Genomic DNA, 21,526 nt, shown 5'->3' on the forward strand with positions numbered 1-21,526 from the left:
TTTAATGACCTCAGAGAGTCAGGATACCCGTTTAACGTCCCATCCGAAAGACAGCACCCAACACAGGGCAGTGTCCCCAATCACTGCCCTGGGGCATTGGGATATACAGTATATTATTTTATTTAGACCAGAGGGAAGAGTGCCTCCTACTGGCCCTCCAACACCACTTCCAGCAACATCTGGTCTCCCATCCAGAAACTAACCAGGACCAACGCTGCTTAGCTTCAGAAGCAAGCCAGCAGTGGTATGCAGGGTGGTATGCTGCTGGCATAAGCCATACGGATTACAGACAATCTTTGAATCAATAAAGAGTAGTCAAAAGCCTTTGATAAGTCAAAGAGGGCAGCACTTCCTCTTATCCATACCCTTTACCACATCATTTAACACCAAAGTCGCAGCAGAGATGTTGCTATACATCTCGTAGCTAGGAAGGGTCTAAGCTGACAGTTGATTAATGATTCAAAAGGTTTTGGCTAGGCAAGACAATTTCGAGAGGGAGCACACGGGCTGCCTTCCAAACCCCGGGTAGAGCACCTGAGATAATCGTCAGATTAAAAATATGTGTCACTGACTCCACAATCAGGGGAGTAGAAAGCTGAAAGCTTTTTTTTACATCAATCTTAATTAAGCAAGGTATCCTGCCCTAAGGGTAGCCTACTGTATGTACATCCTAGTTCAACCTATGCTTCCCCCTTTTTCTCCAAAGCAGGGTAGCTTTCCGTTGTGAATAAATATGTGAATGTGAATGTCAGTGTGAATATTGAATACTGTTCAGTGTTTGAATACAGCCCTCTTGTATGGCCTAGATATCCTGTTTGTTTTGCCCCTGCCCTGAGAGAGCCACTTGAACAGTCTCTAAAACTCAAGAGGCCTCGCCTTCCAATGTAATCATTGGCTGAGCTTTTGTCATGCAAACTTGACCATCAGGACAAAAAAAAGATGCCCACTCCATGTTGTTTTTGTGTTCTGTAGAGACTAGAGAATTTAATAATTTAAAACTAAAACCCACAAGGTTGGATACAACCCTCTCATAAGGAAGAGACAGGGTGTTCTTGTACTGTAGAGGAGTATTGCTCCTAAACAACATTAAATTGTAAGGCATCTGTTCATCAACTGACTGGGAATATCATTGGAGGAAGCTGCCCTACTCAAATCAGCTGACTGCTTAGAATATAATTTGCTGTTGGTCTGATCCACATTCACAACAATGACCCTTTCCACTTGTTTGTTCTTGAACAGAGTCTACACCAGGGATCATCATGTACATACATCCACGGGCAGTTTTTTTATTGTGCGGATGATTGGGGGTGCATAACATAATTACAAATAACTTGTAGACTGCAATTTGACCGCAAGAAGCCCAAACGGATATAATATTTGACTAAAGCATATTATAGACTGGGTGTCGAGCCCTGATTGGCTGACAGCCGTGGTATATCAGACCATATACCACAAGTATGAAAAAAACATGTATTTTTACTGCTCTAATTACATTGGTAACCAGTTTATAATAGCAATAAAGCACCTCAGGGTTTGTGGCATATGGCCAATATAACATGGCTAAGGGCTATGTCCAGGCACTCCGCGATGCGTAGTGCTTAAGAACAGCCCTTAGCTGCGGTATATAAAACGGCCATATACCACACACCCCCCCCCCCCCGTGTCTCTTTATAATGCGTGGGAATACTTGCTGCTGGTTTTCTGGTGTTTTTACAGTCTTTTATATCCAACAAGGAAAATTCACAAGACCACCAGTTGGAGAAACCTGGTCTACACACACTAATCCTTGTCTTTTCTTCCCTCAGTGCTTTACATTGCACTGTAGACAAGCGAACAGGAGAGTAAAAATCCTCAGTGAGTGCATGCAGCCTTTGTCTGAGGTTCTGTGATCTTGGGCCATGGGGAAGATGACGCACTGGGCACACACTGGTTGAATCAATGTTATTTCCACGTAATTTAAAAGTTGTTTCCACGTCCTCTTCTGTTAATTTCAATGAAATGATGTTGAACCAACGTGGAATAGATTATGAACTGACGTCTGTGCCCAGTGGGGAGAGAGTGTCCTGATCTGGGACAAAGACATAGTTCACCGTTTATTTCACGAGTCCCATTAAGACTGTATGTGGAAGGGCCCTTCAAGATGTGTGCTTGAGCTTGAGACCATGGAGGAGACAACAACATGGAGGAGAGTACAGAGAGACAACAAATGTAACTGTCTCTCATTTAGGATATGACTGACGCTCACCATGGCTCACCATGTATTGGGCTGGCTTGATCGGGGGAAATCAAACCATAACCCGTTTCTAGTCAACACAAAATCTCCTGCATGGAGAAAACAGGCCTAAATAAACCACTTAAAATAGAGGAACTGAGAAGGACTGTCTAATGCAACACAATAGAATATACCTCAAATTGTAAGGACAGCAGAAGACCGATGAACATTTATGTGTTTTGACTAAGAACTTCAGATCAGCATTACATTCACACGTCTGGTAAGATCATCTCAGAACAGCCTCAACTGTGACCCCAAAAACCACACCCCCATTAAAACCTCTTGCAGCTAGGCAGAAAGGAACTCACATTTACATTTACATTTAAGTCATTTGGCAGACGCTCTTATCCAGAGCGACTTACAAATTGGTGAATTCACCTTATGACATCCAGACTCAACACATAGCGGTAATGTATTGTCACGGCTTCCGCCAAAATCGGTCCCTTTCCTTGCTCGGGCGGCATTCGGCGGTCGACGTCACCGGCATTCTAGCCATTTTCCTTTTGTTTTGTCTTTGTTTTACACACCTGGTTTCAATTCCCCAATTACATGTTCATTATTTAAACCTGTTTTCTCCATGGTTTTTGTGTGCATTTGTTCGTTGTGAAGTGGTCAGTATTTCTGAGCTGGTGTGTTTCCCAGTGTGGGATATATTGTTGGTTTAATTTCTAGTAAAGTTACGTTTTTACTCAGTGCGCCTCACTTCGTCCGACCCTGTCACACCCTGACCTTTGAGAGCTTTTTATGTCTGCATTTTGGTTTGGTCTGGGTGTGATTTGGGTGGGCATTCTATGTTCATTTTTTCTATGTTTTGTATTTCTTTGTTTTGGCCGGGTATGGTTCTCAATCAGGGACAGCTGTCTATCGTTGCCTCTGATTGGGAACCATACTTAGGTAGCCTTTTCCCACCTGTGTTTTGTGGGTAGTTGTTTTCTGTTTAGTGGTCTGCACCTGACAGGACTGTTTCATTCCTCACTTTGTTATTTTTGTTCTAGTGTTCAGTTTTCAATAAAATCATGAACACTTACCACGCTGCGCTTTGGTCCGATCCTTCTTCATCAGACGACGACCGTTACAGAGCCGCTACACACTGACACTTGACATGTATACTGTGTCATGTACAGCTGAAGTTTACATACACCTTAAAACTTGTTTTTTTACAATTCCTAACATTTAATCCTAGTAAAAATGTCAGTTTTTAGTTTTTTTTCTTATGTCAGTTAGGATCACCACTTTATTTAAGAATGTGAAATGTCAGAATAATAGTAGAGAGAATGATTTCAGCTTTTATTTATTTCATCACATTCCCAGTGGGTCAGAAGTTTACATGCACTCAATTAGTATTTGGTAGCATTGCCTTTGAATTGTTTAACTTGGGTCAACTTGGGTCAGCCTTCCACAAGCTTCCCACAATAATTTGGGTGAATTTTGTCCCATTCCTCCTGAGAGCTGGTGTAACTGAGTCAGGTTTGTAGGCCTCCTTGCTCACGCTTTTTCAGTTCTGCCCACAAATCTTCAATAGGATTAAGGTCAAGGTTTTCTGATGGCCACTCCAATACCTTGACTTTGTTGTCCTTAAGCCATCTTGCCACAACTTTGGAATTATGCTTGGGGTTATTGTCCATTTGGAAGACCCATTTGCAACCAAACTTTAACTTCCTGACTGATGTCTTGAGATGTTGCTTCAATATATCCACATCATTTTCCATCCTCATGATGCCATCTATTTTGTGAAGTGCACAAGTCCCTCCTGCAGCAAATCACCCCCACAACATGATGCTGCCACCCCCGAGCTTCACGGTTGGGATGGTGTTCTTTGGCTTGCAAGCCTCCCCCTTTTTCCTCCAAACATAACGATGGTCATTATGGCCAAACAGTTCTATTTTTGTTTCATCAGACCAGAGGACATTTCTCCAAAAAGTACTCTCTTTGTCCCCATGTCCCCATTTTTTTTATGCCGGTTTTGGCGCAATGGCCTCTACCTTGCTGAGTGGCCTTTCAGGTTATGTCAATATTGGACTCGTTGTACTGTGGATATAGATACTTTTGTACCGGTTTCCTTCAGCATCTTCACAAGGTCCTTTGCCGTTGTTCTGGGATTGATTTGCACTTTTCGCACCAAAGTACGTTCATCTCTAGGAGACTGAATGCAAATCCATCCTGAGTGGTATGACGGCTGCGTGGTCCCATGGTGTTTATACTTGCGTACTATTGTTTGTACAGATGAATGTGGTACCTTCAGGCGTTTGGGAAATACTCCCAAGGATGAACCAGTGTTGTGGAGGTCTAAAAGAAAATACTGAGGTCTTGGCTGATTTCTTTTGATTTTCCAATGATGTCAAGAAAAGAGGCACTGAGATCGAAGGTAGGCCTTGAAATACATCCACAGGTACACCTCCAATTGACTAGAATTATGTCAATTAGCCTATCAGAAGCTTCTAAAGCCATGACATAATTTTCTGTAATTTTCCAAGCTGTTTAAAGACACAGCCAACTTAGAGTATGTAAACTTCTGACCCACTGGAATTGTGATACAGTGAATTATAAGTGAAATAATCTGTCTGTACACAATTTGTGGGAAATATGACTTGTGTCATGCAAAATATATGTCCTAACTGACTTGGCAAAACTATAGTTTGTTAACAAGACATTTGTGGAGTGGTTGAAAAATGAGTTTTAATGACTCCAACCTAAGTGTATGTAAATTTCAGACTTCAACTGTAGATTTCTTCCCAATGCCATAAACATAGTTAATGGGGAATCCTGGTGCTGGCTCCACTCTAAATCACTTAGATTGTGAACAGACTGGTACATTCGGAGAGGATAGTATATCAATATCAGTAGCCATGAAATGTACCTCAAGAAATATCTTACATGAAGTTGAAACTAAACACCTCTACAGGATGGGTGTGACAACTGGTGTTGGAAGCCCTGGTTTTGAGTTGAGAAGCTGCCCTTCTTACATTTAAATTAGACAAAGTCGAGTCACGGAAATACCACTCTGTAGACAACAGAATAGTTTAATTCCTCACAGTGAATGCCAATGGGAAGCAAGTGCCAGGATAAGCTGATGCGGGAAATCAGACAGACCTATCAAAATGCCAAAAGTACAAAGTGCAAGGCCAATACCAAAAAGAACTATGCCAAGTCATTTTCCTGTCATAGCAAACAGATCTACAGTTAAAATCCTCCTAATTCTTTTCAATCTGTTTTCGACAAGCAAGTGGAATAATCTCTACTCCTCAGGGTTGCCCAGACTGAATGACATACCCCCACAACTTGTCCTTGAGAGAAGCTATTCATACATACCATAGAGCACCTGTTGAATGTGGTGTAAATTCCTACATAGTCTCTGTCTATAGGGGAGTATCCTGTATAGTCAGAGGGGAGACTACAGTCACCTGAGAGCTCTATCTACACTTAGCTGCTATTGGGAAGGATACTGTACAGTACAACACAGAGACATAGAAGACACGTGTCGACACAAACTGCAATCAGACTCTGTAAGTGAAGCAAGGTTTTGCATAAAGAGAGTCAATCAAATGAAGATCGCTTGATAGATTGAGTAAATACACTCTGATTTGTTTACAGTTAACAGCCTGTCTGTGTGTGTGCGTGTTTAACTGCAAAGTGAGCCACACTGTCTACTCTAATTCAATCCAAACTCAATCATACCCTCAGCTCTCATGGGCCTGCCTGCCTCCCTCTACGATGTTCTTTACACCGTCTTATTCTATCAGAGTTCCTGTCTGTGCAGCTTCTAGTGAAACACTGTTCTCTCCCTCCTCACCACGCTGCACCCTTTTATTTTATTTTACCTTTATTTAACTAGGCAAGTCAGTTAAGAACAAATTTTCAATGAACAGTGGGTTAGGAACAGTGGGTTAACTGGGAACAGTGGGTTAACTGGGAACAGTGGGTTAACTGCCTGTTCAGGGGCAGAACGACAGATTTGTACCTTGTCAGCTCGGGGGTTTGAACTTGCAACCTTCCGGTTACTAGTCCAACGCTCTAACCACTTGGCTACCCTGCCGCCCCAACCCTGCCAAGCTTCCTGGTACTATCAAGTCAGTTTAGGGTTTAGCTGGTGTTGAGTCTGTCTGCCATAGCTGATGTTAAATAATGCACAACCAGGGTCAACTGCATTGTAATGTACATGGGAGCACGGGATGGTTTTTAACAAGCACAGAGGAAAGACTAATTATCTATTCAAGCAGAAATCACATCCCTTGGTGAAAAGCAGGCAGGCTGACACATGCCCCCCCCCCACACACACACACACACACAAAAGACCTGTGCAGAGGTAGTTTGAGCAGGTCAGCTCTGTAAATGAGAACCGTATTCCCTCTTACCCGCCATACGCTCCAAAAGTGAAACTCCTCTTTCTCTGCGGCATGCCAGCTAATGGGGCGGGAAGTAGACCAACAGTGAGTGAGTCAACTCAGCACTGAATGGAGCCTCTACCTCTGTCACTCACTTCCTCACGCTGACTGTGTGTTAGAGAGAGGGAGTGCGTGTGGCTGTCCACTCAGCTCCACTGCCCCTCCCTCCCTCTCTCCCTCGTCCCCTCTCATGCCTCCTTAACAAACAGGGGGAGATAATGAACAATTCAATCATTTGCTTATGGGTAGAACTAATGAGAGTACTATTTATACAAGGTAGATGAGGACAGAAAATGAGTGTCATTGGAGGTAATGTGATAGATGACAGACAACAAGAAGTTCAATGTTGTGAGAAACATGATGCAGCTATTTATCTTCACAATCTACTGGGAACTTGTTTTTCACTCTTCTCTCTCTCTCCCTCCCTCTCCCCCCCCCTCTCTCCCCCTCTCCCTTTCTGTCTCTCTCTGAGGCAGCTGGTCAAACAACCCAGTGCCGGTGGCTGTACTGATAAGGCCAAACAGATCATTACTCTTCTCACAAAGAGACACCACACACCAGCTCCAGGATATCAACTGTTCCAAGAGCTCCAAGTTACAAAATATGAGTCAAAGCTAGCAAACTTACTTACGACTACTACTACTCACTCAACATACAGTAACTTCCCTTAAAATGTATACTATAGTACAGGGATCATCAAGGAGATTCAGCCTCAGAACAATTTTTTCTTGAGCGGATGGATGGTCAGGGGACCAGATTTAATCATTTGTAGACTTGAAATTGTTCGCAATAAGGCCAAACAGATGTAATATTTGACTAAAATATAATAATTTCAAACCTTGCTTGCATTTGTATATACAGGTGCCTTGCGAAAGTATTCGGCCACCTTGAACTTTGCGACCTTTTGCCACATTTCAGGCTTCAAACATAAAACTGTATTTTTTTGTGAAGAATCAACAACAAGTGGGACATAATCATGAAGTGGAACGTCATTTATTGGATATTTCAAACTTTTTTAACATCAAAAACTGAAAAATTGGGCGTGGAGAGAATTTGCTGCACTGAAAGTAAAGGGGCTGAATAATTTTGCACGCCCAATTTTTCAGTTTTTGATTTGTTAAAAAAGTTTGAAATATCCAATAAATGTCGTTCCACTTCATGATTGTGTCCCACTTGTTGTTGATTCTTCACAAAAAAATACAGTTTTATATCTTTATGTTTGAAGCCTGAAATGTGGCAAAAGGTCGCAAAGTTCAAGGGGGCCGAATACTTTCGCAAGGCACTGTACGATCACATCTACAGTATATATCTCTATTATGTGCAGTAATACTTTGGAACAGTTTTACCAAATTAAAATGATTTGGAACGGATTTGCTGTTGTTTTTACAGTCTTATACGCCCCGCAAAATAAATTTAAGCATTTGTTTATATTATTATTTCATTTTTTTGTGAAAACTTTGGGGGTGAAGTACAATCACTGCAGGCCAAATTCAGTTGGGGAACCCTGCTATAGTACAACCCTAGTGATACAGAAGGGCTGTTTAGAGTGAATACCAGCCAGTGTTAAAGCCTGTAGCACTGTGTCTCTGTATCACTATAGTGATTGGTTTCATTGATTAACTGCAGTAAATATTTGAGTAGCCACCTACTCTGGCAGACAGTTCCACTTGACTCACTGGCAAAGCAGGATCATTGATACCACAAGAATAGAGTCAAAAACATAACTTGGATCATTATATACACGCAACATTCAAGTTTTGGACAGTATAGAACACTTAATTTTTAAATATGCTTAAGACAACTACATGTACTGTGAATTACCTACAGAATTCAAAAAGCCATCATTGCAAGTGAGATACAGAGACCTTTTCTGTTTGGAATAAGATTCCATCTGACTAACTAATTCCATCATTAACCATTTTCCCCTTAGGGCCAGTGAGGTCCAACACTATAACTGTAGAGCACTCATTGTAATTGGATGGATAGGCACTTAATGCATCAATGTAACTGATCAACAAACTTAATCAATTAGATACAGTTACACCATCTGTTTGCTCCAATAGCGCACAGTGCCTTCAGAAAGTATTCATGCCCCTTGACTTATCCCACATTTTGTTGTGTTACAGCCTGAATTCACAATGGATGATATAGATTTTTTTTCTCTCACACTTCTACACACAATAACCCACAGTGACGAAGTGAAAATCTGTTTTTAGAAATGTTTGAATAAGAAATACATAAATATCTCATTTACATAAATATTCAGACCCCTGAGTCTATACTTATGTTTGGCAGCAATTAAAGCTGTGAGTCTTTCTGGGTAAGTCTCTAAGAGCTTTCCACACCTGCAACATTTGCACATTATTATTTTCAAAATTCTTCAAGCACTGTCAAATTGGTTGTTGATCATTGCTAGGCAAACATTCTCAGGTCTTGCCATAGATTTTCAAGTAGATGTAAGTAAAAACTGTAACTCGGCCACACAAGAACATTCGCTGTTTTCTTGGAAAGCAATTCAAGTGTCGATTCGGCCTTGTGTTTTAGGTTATTGTCCTGCTGAAAGAAGAATTCATCTCCCAGTATCTGGTGGAAATCAGACTGAACCAGTTTTTCTTTGCCTGTGCTTAGCTCAATTTTGTTTATTTTTTATCCTGAAAAACTCCCGTCTTTAAGGATTACAAGAATACCCATAACATGATACAGCCAACAATATGCTTGAAAATATGGAGAGTTGTACTCAGTGATGTATTGTATTGGATTTGCACCAAACAACACTTTGTATTCAGGACAAAAAGTGAATTGCTTTGCCACATTTTTTGCAGTATTACTTAAGTGCCTTGTTGCAAACAGAATGCATGTTTTGGAATATTTTTGATTCTGTACAGGTTTCTGTCTTTTCCCTCTGTAAATTAGGTTAGTATTGCGGAGTAACTATATACAATGTTGTTGATTCATCCTCAGTTTTCTCCTATCACAGCCATTAAACTCTGTAACTGTTTTAGTCACCACTGGCCTCATGGTGAAATCCCCCAGCGGTTTCCTTCCTCTCCGGCAACTTAAGTAAGAAGGACGCCTATATCTTTGTAGTGACTGGGTGTATTGATACACCATCCAATGTGTAATTAATAACAGCACCATGCTCAAAGGGATATTCAATGTTTGCTCTTATTGCACACAGAGTGGATCCATGCAACTTATTACATTTGACTTAAGCACATTTGTACTCCTGAACTTATTTAGGCTTGCATAACAAAGGAGTTGAATACTTATTGACTCGAGATTTCCACTTTTCATTTTGAATTAAATTGTAAAAATGTCTAAAACATAATTCCACTTTGAAATGATGGGATATTGTGTGTCGGCCAGTGACAAAAAATCTAACTGTAATTCATTTTAAATTCAGGCTGTAACACAATATGGAAAACATCAAGGGGTGTGAATAGTTTCTATATTTTGTTGATTCCGAGTTTCCCAATAATTTCCCCATTTCTTTAATTGACGGTTGAGCTACACTAACAGTAATGTGCAGCACTATGACTGTAAACATTTCACAGTGTAAACTGTAAAGCCAGTGTGAGTAATGACCTCTGTCTGGCACGACAGCACAGAACAGACTGCTGAAACTTCCTCTGTTTTTTTTATCGTTTCAGCAGCACTACAAGAGTTTTGCGAAGTTCTGGTACTCATCTGCTTTTCAGACAATTGTATTAATCTAAGCAGTGTGTGTGTGTGTGTGTGTGTGAGATAGACAGAGCGTGCTATCACAGCAAAAGCAACAGGGCTGGAGCCCCAAAGGTCCTCTGACTGGCTGCTCTTTTGTCTTGAAGCACAAAGAAGCACAGATCCCTCAGTGATAACCAACCTCTCCTTCAGACTCACACGGCAATTGATTCGCTACACTGATATCACACTCTAGCTAAACAACAAGAACGAAAAAGAAATACAGTACGTTTGACAAAATATAGAATTGAACTTCAAAACTAAGTGGTGAGCCAGACACCTTAAACTTTGAAGTTAGAATAATGCAATTATAACTTAATCTCAACAGCACGCATTGATCAATGAATACCTTTTAACAAGTATAGTGTGAACACACTGCATAGACAGTCTCATTACAGTACATCCACTGTTGTAAATGGAGCATCCGGTCTCCTCCTTCAGACTGGCAATCTGGTAATGTGTAAATAAGGCCACATGCATTCAATAATGTATCTCCAATCTGGTCTGGCTGTGTGGAGCAGATAGAGGGAGGGTTGAGGCAGATTGGGCGCCAGTTTCAGCAGGCAAGCAGGTCATGTGCTCTTGAGCAGAGTATGTGAGCGGAGCAGAGATGGAGCGGAGTGTGCCCAATTTGACTGGAGCGTGGCACGAGATTCCCAAAAGGTTAGAGCGTTGGCCTTCACGCCCACTCCAATTTCGCTCCAGTAGCGCACACTTCATGAGCTCAGTGCATTCCTGTCCCAGCATGCACTTGTGTGTTGCTATAGCCCCTTGCATTAGCTACTGTCATGGAGTTCGCTAAATATTTTCATAAAGAAACTAATAAAAAAAACACAAGTGCAAATTCAAAGTGACTAACAAAGATGAGCAGGACTAAGCGCAAGCAAGCGAGTGCGGTGACGTGGTGTCCACAACTAAATAATAAATTGTGAAAAATAATCTGAAAAGACACGTATAAAATCCAAATCAAATCAAATTGTATTTGTCACATGCGCCGAATACAACAGGTGTAGGTAGACCTTACCTTGAAATGCTTACTTTCAAGCTCTTAACCAACAATGCAGTTCAAGAAATCCTGTAAGCAGGATGGTGTAATCCTACTTACTATGTGCTATGTGCAGAAAGGAACGAGGTGGGTAGATAAATCACATGCTGACCACAGCGTGCGATGCAAAATAAAATGTACACATACATGTTATTCAATCATTGCACCCACACTGCTCGCAAGCATCTGCGTAGCCAGGTGATAAAATAGAAGTTGGTTCTATTTGTGATGCTTGAAGCGCTGCAAGTCCCGCCTCTCCCATCTCCTCATTGGTTTTTAGGAGCATTTACCCACATGGGTGAATGAAAGATGAACTGGGGTCCACACTCCAGACCAGTTGGTGGTGGTAATGCACTTTAAAGTTGGTTGCAGCCTGAAGGAGGAGATATTACTAGAAACAAACTCGGTTTACCATTTTATCTGTGGATTAATTGTCAGAGTAGAGGACCTTGTGCATTTCAGGTAAAATAACAACCCAATGTTTATATCCCAGGACAAATTATCTAGCAACAGCAAGCTAGCTAGCTAAATTGCCATAAATGTTTAATGCTTTCCAACCTGTTCCCAAATTAATATAGTTGTTTCAGAGTTTGTTTTGATATTTCAACATGCGTGTCCTGATTATGTCTGGTATGGATGGACAAAATCAACCTGCATGTCCTGATTGTGTCTGGTATGGATGGACAAAATCAACCTGCATGTCCTGATTGTGTCTGGTATGGATGGACAAAATCAACCTGCATGTCCTGATTATGTCTGGTATGGATGGACAAAATCAACCTGCATGTCCTGATTGTGTCTGGTATGGATGGACAAAATCAACCCTCATGTCCTGATTGTGTCTGGTATGGATGGACAAAATCAACCTGCATGTCCTGATTGTGTCTGGTATGGATGGACAAAATCAACCTGCATGTCCTGATTATGTCTGGTATGGATGGACAAAATCAACATGCGATGACGCACGTGGACGCAAGCACACAAGCATTGTGGTCAGCATGTAAGTGTGTCATTGTAGCAAAGTATTTATAAACCAAAAAAATTGGATCTCTTAAAAGTTTTGTTCATTTTTGTTCTATTATCTATACAATAGGTCATAATTGACTTTGGCCCAATAGGCCTGGCATATTCACACTTTCAAGGAGATTTGTTTTGATTGGGTTATTTTGCCTAAAGTCCATTACGACTACCTATAGAAAAATATAAAAAAACAACTCGGCATCTCTGCCCAGCCTGGCAAAAGTGGCCAAAAGGGTGTTTATCATCCTCAGTGGCCCCACAAGGCTGCTGGCCTGCTCTCCAGGCACCATCACTGCTGGCCTGCTCTCCAGGCACCATCACTGCTGGCCTGCTCTCCAGGCACCATCACTGCTGGCCTGCTCTCCAGGCACCATCACTGCTGGCCTGCTCTCCAGGTACCATCACATGAGCCTGAAGACAGACTGGCCAAACTTGTGTTTCTAAAATTGAATTCCAAGGCATTGTAGACTGAACATAATAAGGCATTTTTTGTTTAATTTGCATTTAATTCTAAGTAAGCAACAGCCGTTATGGCCAATTTAGAGACTATAATGATTTAATACAACAAAATGTGGTTTAAATGCTGAGAGCTTTATGTCCCTGCCAGCCTATTGTGTCGCACTCGCAAATGCTTTACAATGTATTTCTTTGTAGGCTTTAGCCTTGACATAATTGAAATAATATAGAATAAATAATTAATTTTTGTTGCTTTTTAGGCTCCCTGTCTGGCTCCTGACCTATTGTATTTATATGCTGTTTAATATGACATGTAGTTTATTTGAAATGATATGCGCTTCTTACATTCACATTTTCGTGTTTATTTAAATACTTTTCACTCAAACCATGTAGCTTGGTTTCAATACTTTAAAACCAAATGGTAGGTCCAGATAGTGCCAAAAATACATGGGTGCTGGTTAAATTGTGATTTTAATGAATGGAGCGCATTTGGAATGACAGTTTGCTTTTTGTGAGTGCGGAGCAGGTTTTTAGCAGAGCAGTTGGAAAGGACATGGAGCTCCATTACCGATGAGCGGGATTTCTGACCACTCATCTCTGCTCACATTCTCTGCCCTTGAGGAATAAATCAGCAGAGGCCTGAGCTGTAGAGAAGCGGACTAAAGAAAGGAGCAGCTGTGTGTGTACAGCGCCTTTATATCAGGAACCTGCATTCATCATTTCTATCCCTAAGAAATCCAATTTTCCCTGTGGAGACGTTTAATGTGTTAAGAAGCAGGACAAACAATATCAATCACTTGGGTTCACAAACAAACTTTCAGCACTAGGCTAAACAGGGCAGGCCTGCTGGGACCATTGCATCATTGAATCCTTTAGCCAACAACTTTTTATATTCTCCAGGTTTAAAGAGTCAAATAGTTGATACATAGACGCATGGGCTCAACTTTCACTGGGGACCGGGGGACATCCCCCACATTCTGAAATTGCATTTATACCGCCCCCCCCCCTCCCAGTTTTATCATTGGAATGTGATGCAAAACGAGGCAATGGTGTGCTTTAGGACCATGCGGACGCCGACGAGCGGTCGGGTAGGCTGTTTATCCAACTGAAGTTATCCAACGTCTAAAACCCCTGCATAGACGTATCTTTTCCGATAACCTCCTGAAGTCCTTTTGCCACCAATTTCAACCCAACAGAGGGGTCTCTTTAAAGCACTTCACACAGGGAGCTCTGTCTCTTTAAACTTCCTCTCTGGACCCCAGCATGAAGTGGTAAAGTAAGACTCAGCATTGCCCTTTGAAGAGTGAGGTTAGTTAATTATTCCAAAATATTGGTCCTGTATCCTGATGAATACACTGCCTATAGCTGCAGTATAGGCCTACCTTGAAATATTTTCAGCAGTGGCCTGATAGAACAAGGTGTGCATTCTGTATGTGCTTGGTTATTTGGAGAGTGGAGGGGGGGTATTTAAATATTCAAACGGTAATTGTGCTGAGAAGCCATTTGGCCATTTCATTGTAATTACACTTTCATATTTCACTAGCTGCATTTCACTAGCTGCATTTCACTAACTGCATAGCCAGCAGCATACCAGCCAGCAGCATACCAGCCAGCAGCATACCAGCCAGCAGCATACCAGCCAGCAGCATACCAGCCAGCAGCATACCACCCTGCATCCCACTGCTGTCTTGCTTCTGAAGCTAAGAAGGGTTGGTCCTGGTCGGTCCCTAGATGGGAGACCAGATTCTGTTGAAGTGGTGTTGGAGGGCCAGTAGGAGGCACTCTTTCCCCAGGTCTAAAATAAATCCCAGGGCAGTGATTGGGGACACTGCCCTTTGTAGGGTGTCATCTTTTGAATGAGATGTTAAAACGAGTGTCCTGACTCTCTGTGGTCACTAAAGATCCCATGGCACTTATCGTAAGAGTAGGGGTGTTAACCCCGGTGTCCTGGCTAAATTCCCAAGCTGTCCCTCATACGGTCACCAAATCATCCCCAGCTTACAATTGTCTCTTTCCTCTCCCCTGTAACTATTCCCCAGGTTGTTGCTGTAAATGAGAATGTGTTCTCAGTCAACTTACCTGGTTAAATAAAAATGTAGGGTGGGGTGAGTGACTTGCTGCATCCATTGAGCAGAGTAGTGCTGAGAGATGCCACCGTTTAAAGCAAAAGTAAACTGTTTGTAAAATAAATGACTGATCTTTTTGGGGTGATTCCTATTAAAAAGTGCCAAACCACAACCTGGCGCGATGTCATGTTGGTTGAGCCACATACATGTCATTCAAAATAAGATCGATCCCTTCCAGCTCTACTGTATAACTACAGTCTCATTTGACATTGTGCATTTGTGACTCAATTCAGGAATCTAGGCATGTCGCACATCACTACACTGTGTGCAGAATTATTAGGCAAATTGTATTCCTCAGGATTCATTTTATTGTTGAACAAACACAATGCTCTGTCACTCCAAACCTGAATGTTTAACAAAGGAAAAGTGAGTTTTGTCTTTCTCATGGGAATATATAAGTGTGCACAATTATTAGGCAATGAAATTACAAAAATAATTTCTCATAACTCACTTGCTTATTCTCCATTTTTAGAGTAAGTGTAACAAATAAGTAACTGTAAATGACAATTAAATAAAAATGTTGCCTTTCAAAAATATTCAGTGACCAATATACGAGCCACCCTTCTTTTCAATAACTGCCATGAGCCTTCCATCCATGGAGTCTGTCAGTTTCTTGATCTGTTCACAATCAACTTTCACTGAAGCAGCAACCACAGCCTCTCAAATGCTGTTCAAAAGAGGTGTATTGTCTTCCCTCACTGTAAATCTCACGTTTGAGAAGGGCCAACAAGTCCTTAATAGGATTTAAGTCAGGTGAGGAAGAGGGACAGGTCATTATTCAGGCATCTTTGAGGCCCTTGCTGGCAGGCCAAGCAGTGGAGTACTTGGATGCATGTGATGGAGCATTGTCCTGCATAAGGATCATGGCCTTCTTGAATGCTGAGGACATCTTCCTTGAAGAAAGAATCTTCCACAAACTGGCAGTAGGTTTGGGAGTTGAGTTTCAGTCCATCTTCAACCCGAAAAGGTCCAACTACCACATCCTTAATGATAGCAGGCTATACCAGTACCCCTCCTCCACCTTGCTGGCGCCTGACTTGAAGTGGTGCCCTGTGTCAATTACTGATCCAGCCCATCCATCTGGTCCATCAAGAGTCACTCATTTCATCGGTCCATAAAACCTTTGAAGATTCTGGCTTCATGTATTTCTTTGCCCAATCTTGATGCTTCAACTTCTGAATCTTATTCAGTGGTGGTGGTTTGGCGTTGGAAAATGTGCATAGAAATAATGATAAGATCAGAATACTCACTTGCCTGTTAATTGTGCTCACAATGTACTTCACAGGAGAGACATTTGAAATGTGTTTTTTGGGGGGCAGAAATGCCTTGTGGAACATGTGAACTTTCATGTGCCTTAATAACAAACTTGTATGCAATCTGTAAATACGAATAAAATTGTTAAATTACGAGTCTAGTTGGTTTAGCCACAGAAAGTCAGCAACCTTCCCACTAGCCATGATTGGCTGAGATAATAAGTGGGCTGGACATGCTGAGAGATGAGTTCGGATTAGTCTGCCATGTAGCACACTTTTGTCTATTTGAGCTGATCAGTATGTGTATTCAATCCTGTCTAACACATATTTTTTTAAACATATTGCATAGTAGAACTGCAAAAGTGTTGCTCTCCACTTTCTGGAGGGCCGAGTTTTGAAATCAGTGGAATTAGAGTATGATAGCTAAGGAGATGGATTACATCTTCACACTAAGTAAGGGCAACCACGTCATCCATGGCAGGGACAAGTGTCTATCCCATGTAAGGTAGCTAGCTATATTTTCAGATATTGCACATTTCTAATTCTGGCAGAAAGTCGTTTTCATTTCAAGTTAAAGTGTACTGTTAGCTAGATAGCTAACGTTAGCTGGCTTGCTCGCTAGCTAACGTTAGTGTATGATCTGTGTAGTAATATTATTTGTATCTCAGAGCCATTTGCTTTGTTAGTTATAGCCTAATGTTAGCTAGCTAACATTGGACCTGGTTGGTTAGCTTCCTGCAGAGTCATGCAGGGTGGTAATATCATGAGTTGAGATTATGGTTCATTGTTTAGCTAGCTAGCTACATGTCTTATCAAAGGACTCCAATATGCAAGTAACCATTTCAATAGAATGTCACTGCAACAACTGTTGATAGACGTAGCTGGTAAATTCACTCTGGCTATCTACTACGATTTCAGAGCACTCTCGTCTAAGTGTGCCAGAGTGCAGAATAGCTGACAAATTTACGAACGCTCAACAACTGTTGAATATGGCCAGTGTCAGTAAACATTGGCAAAAAAGCGTAAATTGTTGCCAGCAGCACAGTTGCGGTCACCAACGCTCTGTATAACAAAAAACAGCCTAACCAGCTCTGCTAGGGTGAGTAAAATGGTCAGAGTGAGCTGTTCTCGCATTTGTGTCTGGAAGTAGCTAGCAAGCTAGCCAACATTAGCCAGTTAGCTTGGGTGCTTGACTGCTGTTTTTAGGACAGAATGCTCGGATCAATGCTTAAAGAAATGGGTGGGGCTAAAGCTTAAGAGGGTGTGAACGATGCTGAATGGGTGTAGACAAAGAAGAGGTCTCCAGTAGGTCCCAAAACATTCAAAGGCCATTTTCTCAAAAGTGAGGATACAAGTTTAGTAACTTTTAAAGCAGAATTATGTTGTCATTGTTCCTCAACTATAGTGTATGATGTACAATTTTCTAACTTTTTTAGTCTCTACTTTTATCCAATGTTAAAAACACAATTTCAAATGTTGCTATATATCTAGCCGGTCGGTCATATTTGTTTTGCCTGAATTACCGAGTGTTCTTAAACATAAAAGGTATTCTAAGGCAGCAAGTGCATAGCTGACTCTTGTAAAAGCAGCCATTTGAAATTAGCTCATGTGTGGCTCTGTGTGTTGTTGACAGTTTGACATGAGTGGTGTTGAGCCTGCTGGGCTGTAAGTGGTGTTTCAGAGTCCCACAGGCCCCTCTGAGCTACACACACGGCCCCATGCACACACAACTACAAACACACACACACCCTTGGCACATGCTCCACACACCCTTTCATAGGGTCTAATTAGAGGGGCAGGATATTATGGCTGACACAGCAGATGAAAAGGAGTGTTGTCCAGGCTACCGTGTGGAACTCTCTCTCTCTCGCTCTAGAAATGGGGGTGAATAACATACAGTCTGAAGTTTACATACACTTAGGTTGGAGTCATTAAAACTAGTTTTTCAACCACTCCACATATTTCTTGTTAACCGACTTGGCAAAACTATAGTTTGTTAGGACTATTTTGAGCATGACACAACTTTTCCAACAATTGTTTACAGACAGATTATTTCACTTATAATTCACTGTATCACAATTCCAGTGGGTCAGAGGTTTACATACACTAAGTTGACTGTGCCTTTAAACATCTTTAATCAAACAAATTATGGAATGGTTTAGAAGCTTCTGATAGGCTAATTGACATAATTTGAGTCAATTGGAGGTGTACCTGTGGATGTATTTCAAGGCCTACCTTCAAACTCAGTGCCTCTTTGCTTGACATCATGGGAAAATCAGAAAGAAATCAGCCAAGACCTCAGAAAAAAAATTGTGGACCTTCACAAGTCTGGTTCATCCTTGGGAGCAAATTCCAAACACCTGAAGGTACCACGTTCATCTGTACACACAATAGTACACAAGTATAAACACCATGGGACCACGCAGCCGTCATACCGCTCAGGAAGGAGATGTATTCTGTCTCCTAGAGATGAACGTACTTTGGTTCGAAAAGTGCAAATCAATCCCAGAACAGCAGCAAAGGACCTTGTGAAGATGCTGGAGGAAACGGGTACAAAAGTATCTATATCCACAATAAAAATGAGTCCTGTAGACATAACCTGAAAGGCCGCTCATCAGGGAAGAAGCCACTGCTCCAAAAAAAAAAAAAAAGCCAGACTACGGTTTGCAACCATCGTTATGTTAGTCGTTATGTTTTGCTATGTTTGGAGGTAAAAGGGGGAGGCTTGCAAGCCGAAGAACACCATCCCAACCGTGAAGCACGGGGGTGGCAGCATCATGTTGTGGAGGTGCATTGCTGCAGGAGGGACTGGTGCGCTTCACAAAATAGATGGCTTCATGAGGATGGAATATTATGTGGAAATATTGAAGTAACATCTCAAGACAAAAGTTAAAGCATGGTCGCAAATGGATCTTGCAAATGGACAATGACCCCAAGCATACTTCCAAAGTTGTGGTAAAATGGCTTAAGGACAACAAAATCAAGGTATTGGAGTGGCCATCAGAAAACCCTGACCTCAATCCTATAGAACATTTGTGGGCAGAACTGAAAAAGCATGTGTGAGCAAGGAGGCCTAAAAACCTGACTCAGTTACACCAGCTTTGTCAGGAGGAATGGGCCAAAATTCACCCAACTTATTGTGGGAAGCTTGTGGAAGGCTACCCGAAACGTTTGACCAAAGTTAAACAATTTAAAGGCAATGCTACCAAATACTAATTGAGAGTATGTAAACCTCTGACCCACTGGGAATGTGATGAAAGAAATAAAAGCTGAAATAAATCACTCTCTCTACTATTATTCTGACATTTCACATTCATAAAATAAAGTTGTGATCCTAACAGACCTAAGACAGGGAATTTTTACTAGGATTAAATGTCAGGAATTGTGAAAAACTGAGATAAAATGTGGCGTATGGTGTATGTAAACTTCTGACTTCAACTATATGTTAACATCCTGTATAGATCTATGATTTAGTTTATTAAGCTTCAAGACGTGACATGAAAGCAATTAGGCATCATATATGGTATTATTTCTGCATTCAGAAATAATAATAACCTCTCTTGGACTGACTCATCGAATTCACTTACTAAACGCTTTCCTATGGGGAAGAATCTTCTTCAAAGTAGCCGTCTACTAATCAATGAATTCTGCTCGTCTTGGTTACTTCAGACAATGACTTGCAAGGCAGGTCTGTGATGAGGTGAGGGCGATCGGGACACATTGCTCCCCGAGCCTGGATCGATCGCAGAGAGATCTATTTCAGTTCTAATGGCTCCTCAGTACTATGATATCTCGCCACTCTGGCCCGGGCAGCACTGTGATGGATGGCTTTCTGTGGCCACAACCACTCTCTCTGCCACGCGATCAATAGAGACCCAGCCCAGTGAGAACGGACAGGACAGAACAAGTCTACTTGAATCTTCATGACAGAGGAAAAAACGGCAAGTTTGATTCTTTTAACTATGATAGATAGGATGGAGTAGAATGGAAGGGCTGAAATGCCTTGTGTTGGAATAATCCATTCAAAAGGACTTGTTTGGAGAAATTAATAGGCATGCACCGTGGAAATCAGATTAATAATCATTAGCCTAACATTTCATGTTTTATCAAGTGTGACTAAATCAGTATGTACTTTATCTAATTGGCCAGTGAGGATGTCCACGGGGGACAGGGCAGGTCAGAGTAAGAGTGTCCTCTGCTGGACAATGGAGGGATTGAGACACTTCATCAGCCCTCAAGGAGCTGCCGATGGGGTGACAGTGTCAGCTTTCAAGTGAAAACCATATAAAAACTAAGGGTGTTTTCACACTTGGTCCCTTTCAGACAATTTTTGTGAACTCAGTTCGCAAAAACTTTTTGTGCAGTGTGAACACTCCAAGGGAACTCAGACCCCTCAAAAGAGCCCCTGAAGCGAACAAGTTGGGTACTACCAAAGCATCTCCAGAGTGCATAAAAGGTACAATTTTCAATCACAGCATTGCTTCATCTGCAGTTCTTCTTCTGCTATTTATTCCGTGACCAATAATATGTACCTGTTAATAGTATCTTCTTATTACAATTATTATACATTTTAGCCATTTAGCAGACACTCCAGAGTGACTTACAATTAGTACATTAAGATAGCTAGGTGAGACAACAACACATCACAATCGTATTAAGTAAATAAGTACGTTTTTAAATCAGCAAAGCCAGTGCTAGCGGGAAAAGAGAAGTGCCTTTTTTATGTCTCATCTCTTTAACTAAATGCAATCTATTAGCTTCCAAATTGTAATTAGGTATATCAAGCTGTCCGATAACACAATCTGATGGAATGGCTTGCTCTGCACTTTGTAAAAACCCAGAGTTCATTGAGTGAATGTTGGAATGTTGCGCCGAATGCAGTGAAATGTTTACTTACGAGCCCCTAACCAACAACGCAGTTAACAAAAACTAATATGGATAAGAATAAGAAATTGAAGTAATAAGTAATTAAAGAGCAGCAGTAAAATAAAAATAGCGAGACTATATACAGGGGTACCGGTAAAGAGTCACCAGTTAGTTGAGGTAATATGTACATGTAGGTAGAGTTATTAAAGTGACTATGCATAGATGATAACAACAGAGAGTAATAGCGGTGTAAAAGGGCGGAAGGGGGGGGGGCAATGCAAATAGTCTGATAGCCATTTGATTAGGTGCTTAGGAGTCTTATGGCTTGGGGATAGAAGCTGTTTAGGAGCCTTTTAGAACTAGACTTGGCGCTCCGGTACCGCTTG

General features: G+C 41.4%; 1 protein-coding gene across 2 annotated transcripts in view; it reads right to left on the minus strand.

Moving 5' to 3' along the window:
* LOC135528253 (rap1 GTPase-activating protein 1-like) overlaps nt 1-6,718 on the minus strand; it is an 88,306-nt gene extending 81,588 nt beyond the window's left edge. For both annotated transcript variants that reach the window (XM_064957212.1, XM_064957210.1), the window contains exon 1: nt 6,625-6,718. In XM_064957212.1, coding sequence (XP_064813284.1) covers nt 6,625-6,668 — 44 coding nt within the window. In that variant the 5' untranslated portion in view covers nt 6,669-6,718. The remainder of the gene's footprint in view (nt 1-6,624) is intronic.
* Nucleotides 6,719-21,526: the final 14,808 nt, after the last annotated feature.

This window comes from Oncorhynchus masou, chromosome 33, assembly GCF_036934945.1.
Source record: "Oncorhynchus masou masou isolate Uvic2021 chromosome 33, UVic_Omas_1.1, whole genome shotgun sequence".
Classification (NCBI taxonomy): domain Eukaryota; kingdom Metazoa; phylum Chordata; class Actinopteri; order Salmoniformes; family Salmonidae; genus Oncorhynchus; species Oncorhynchus masou.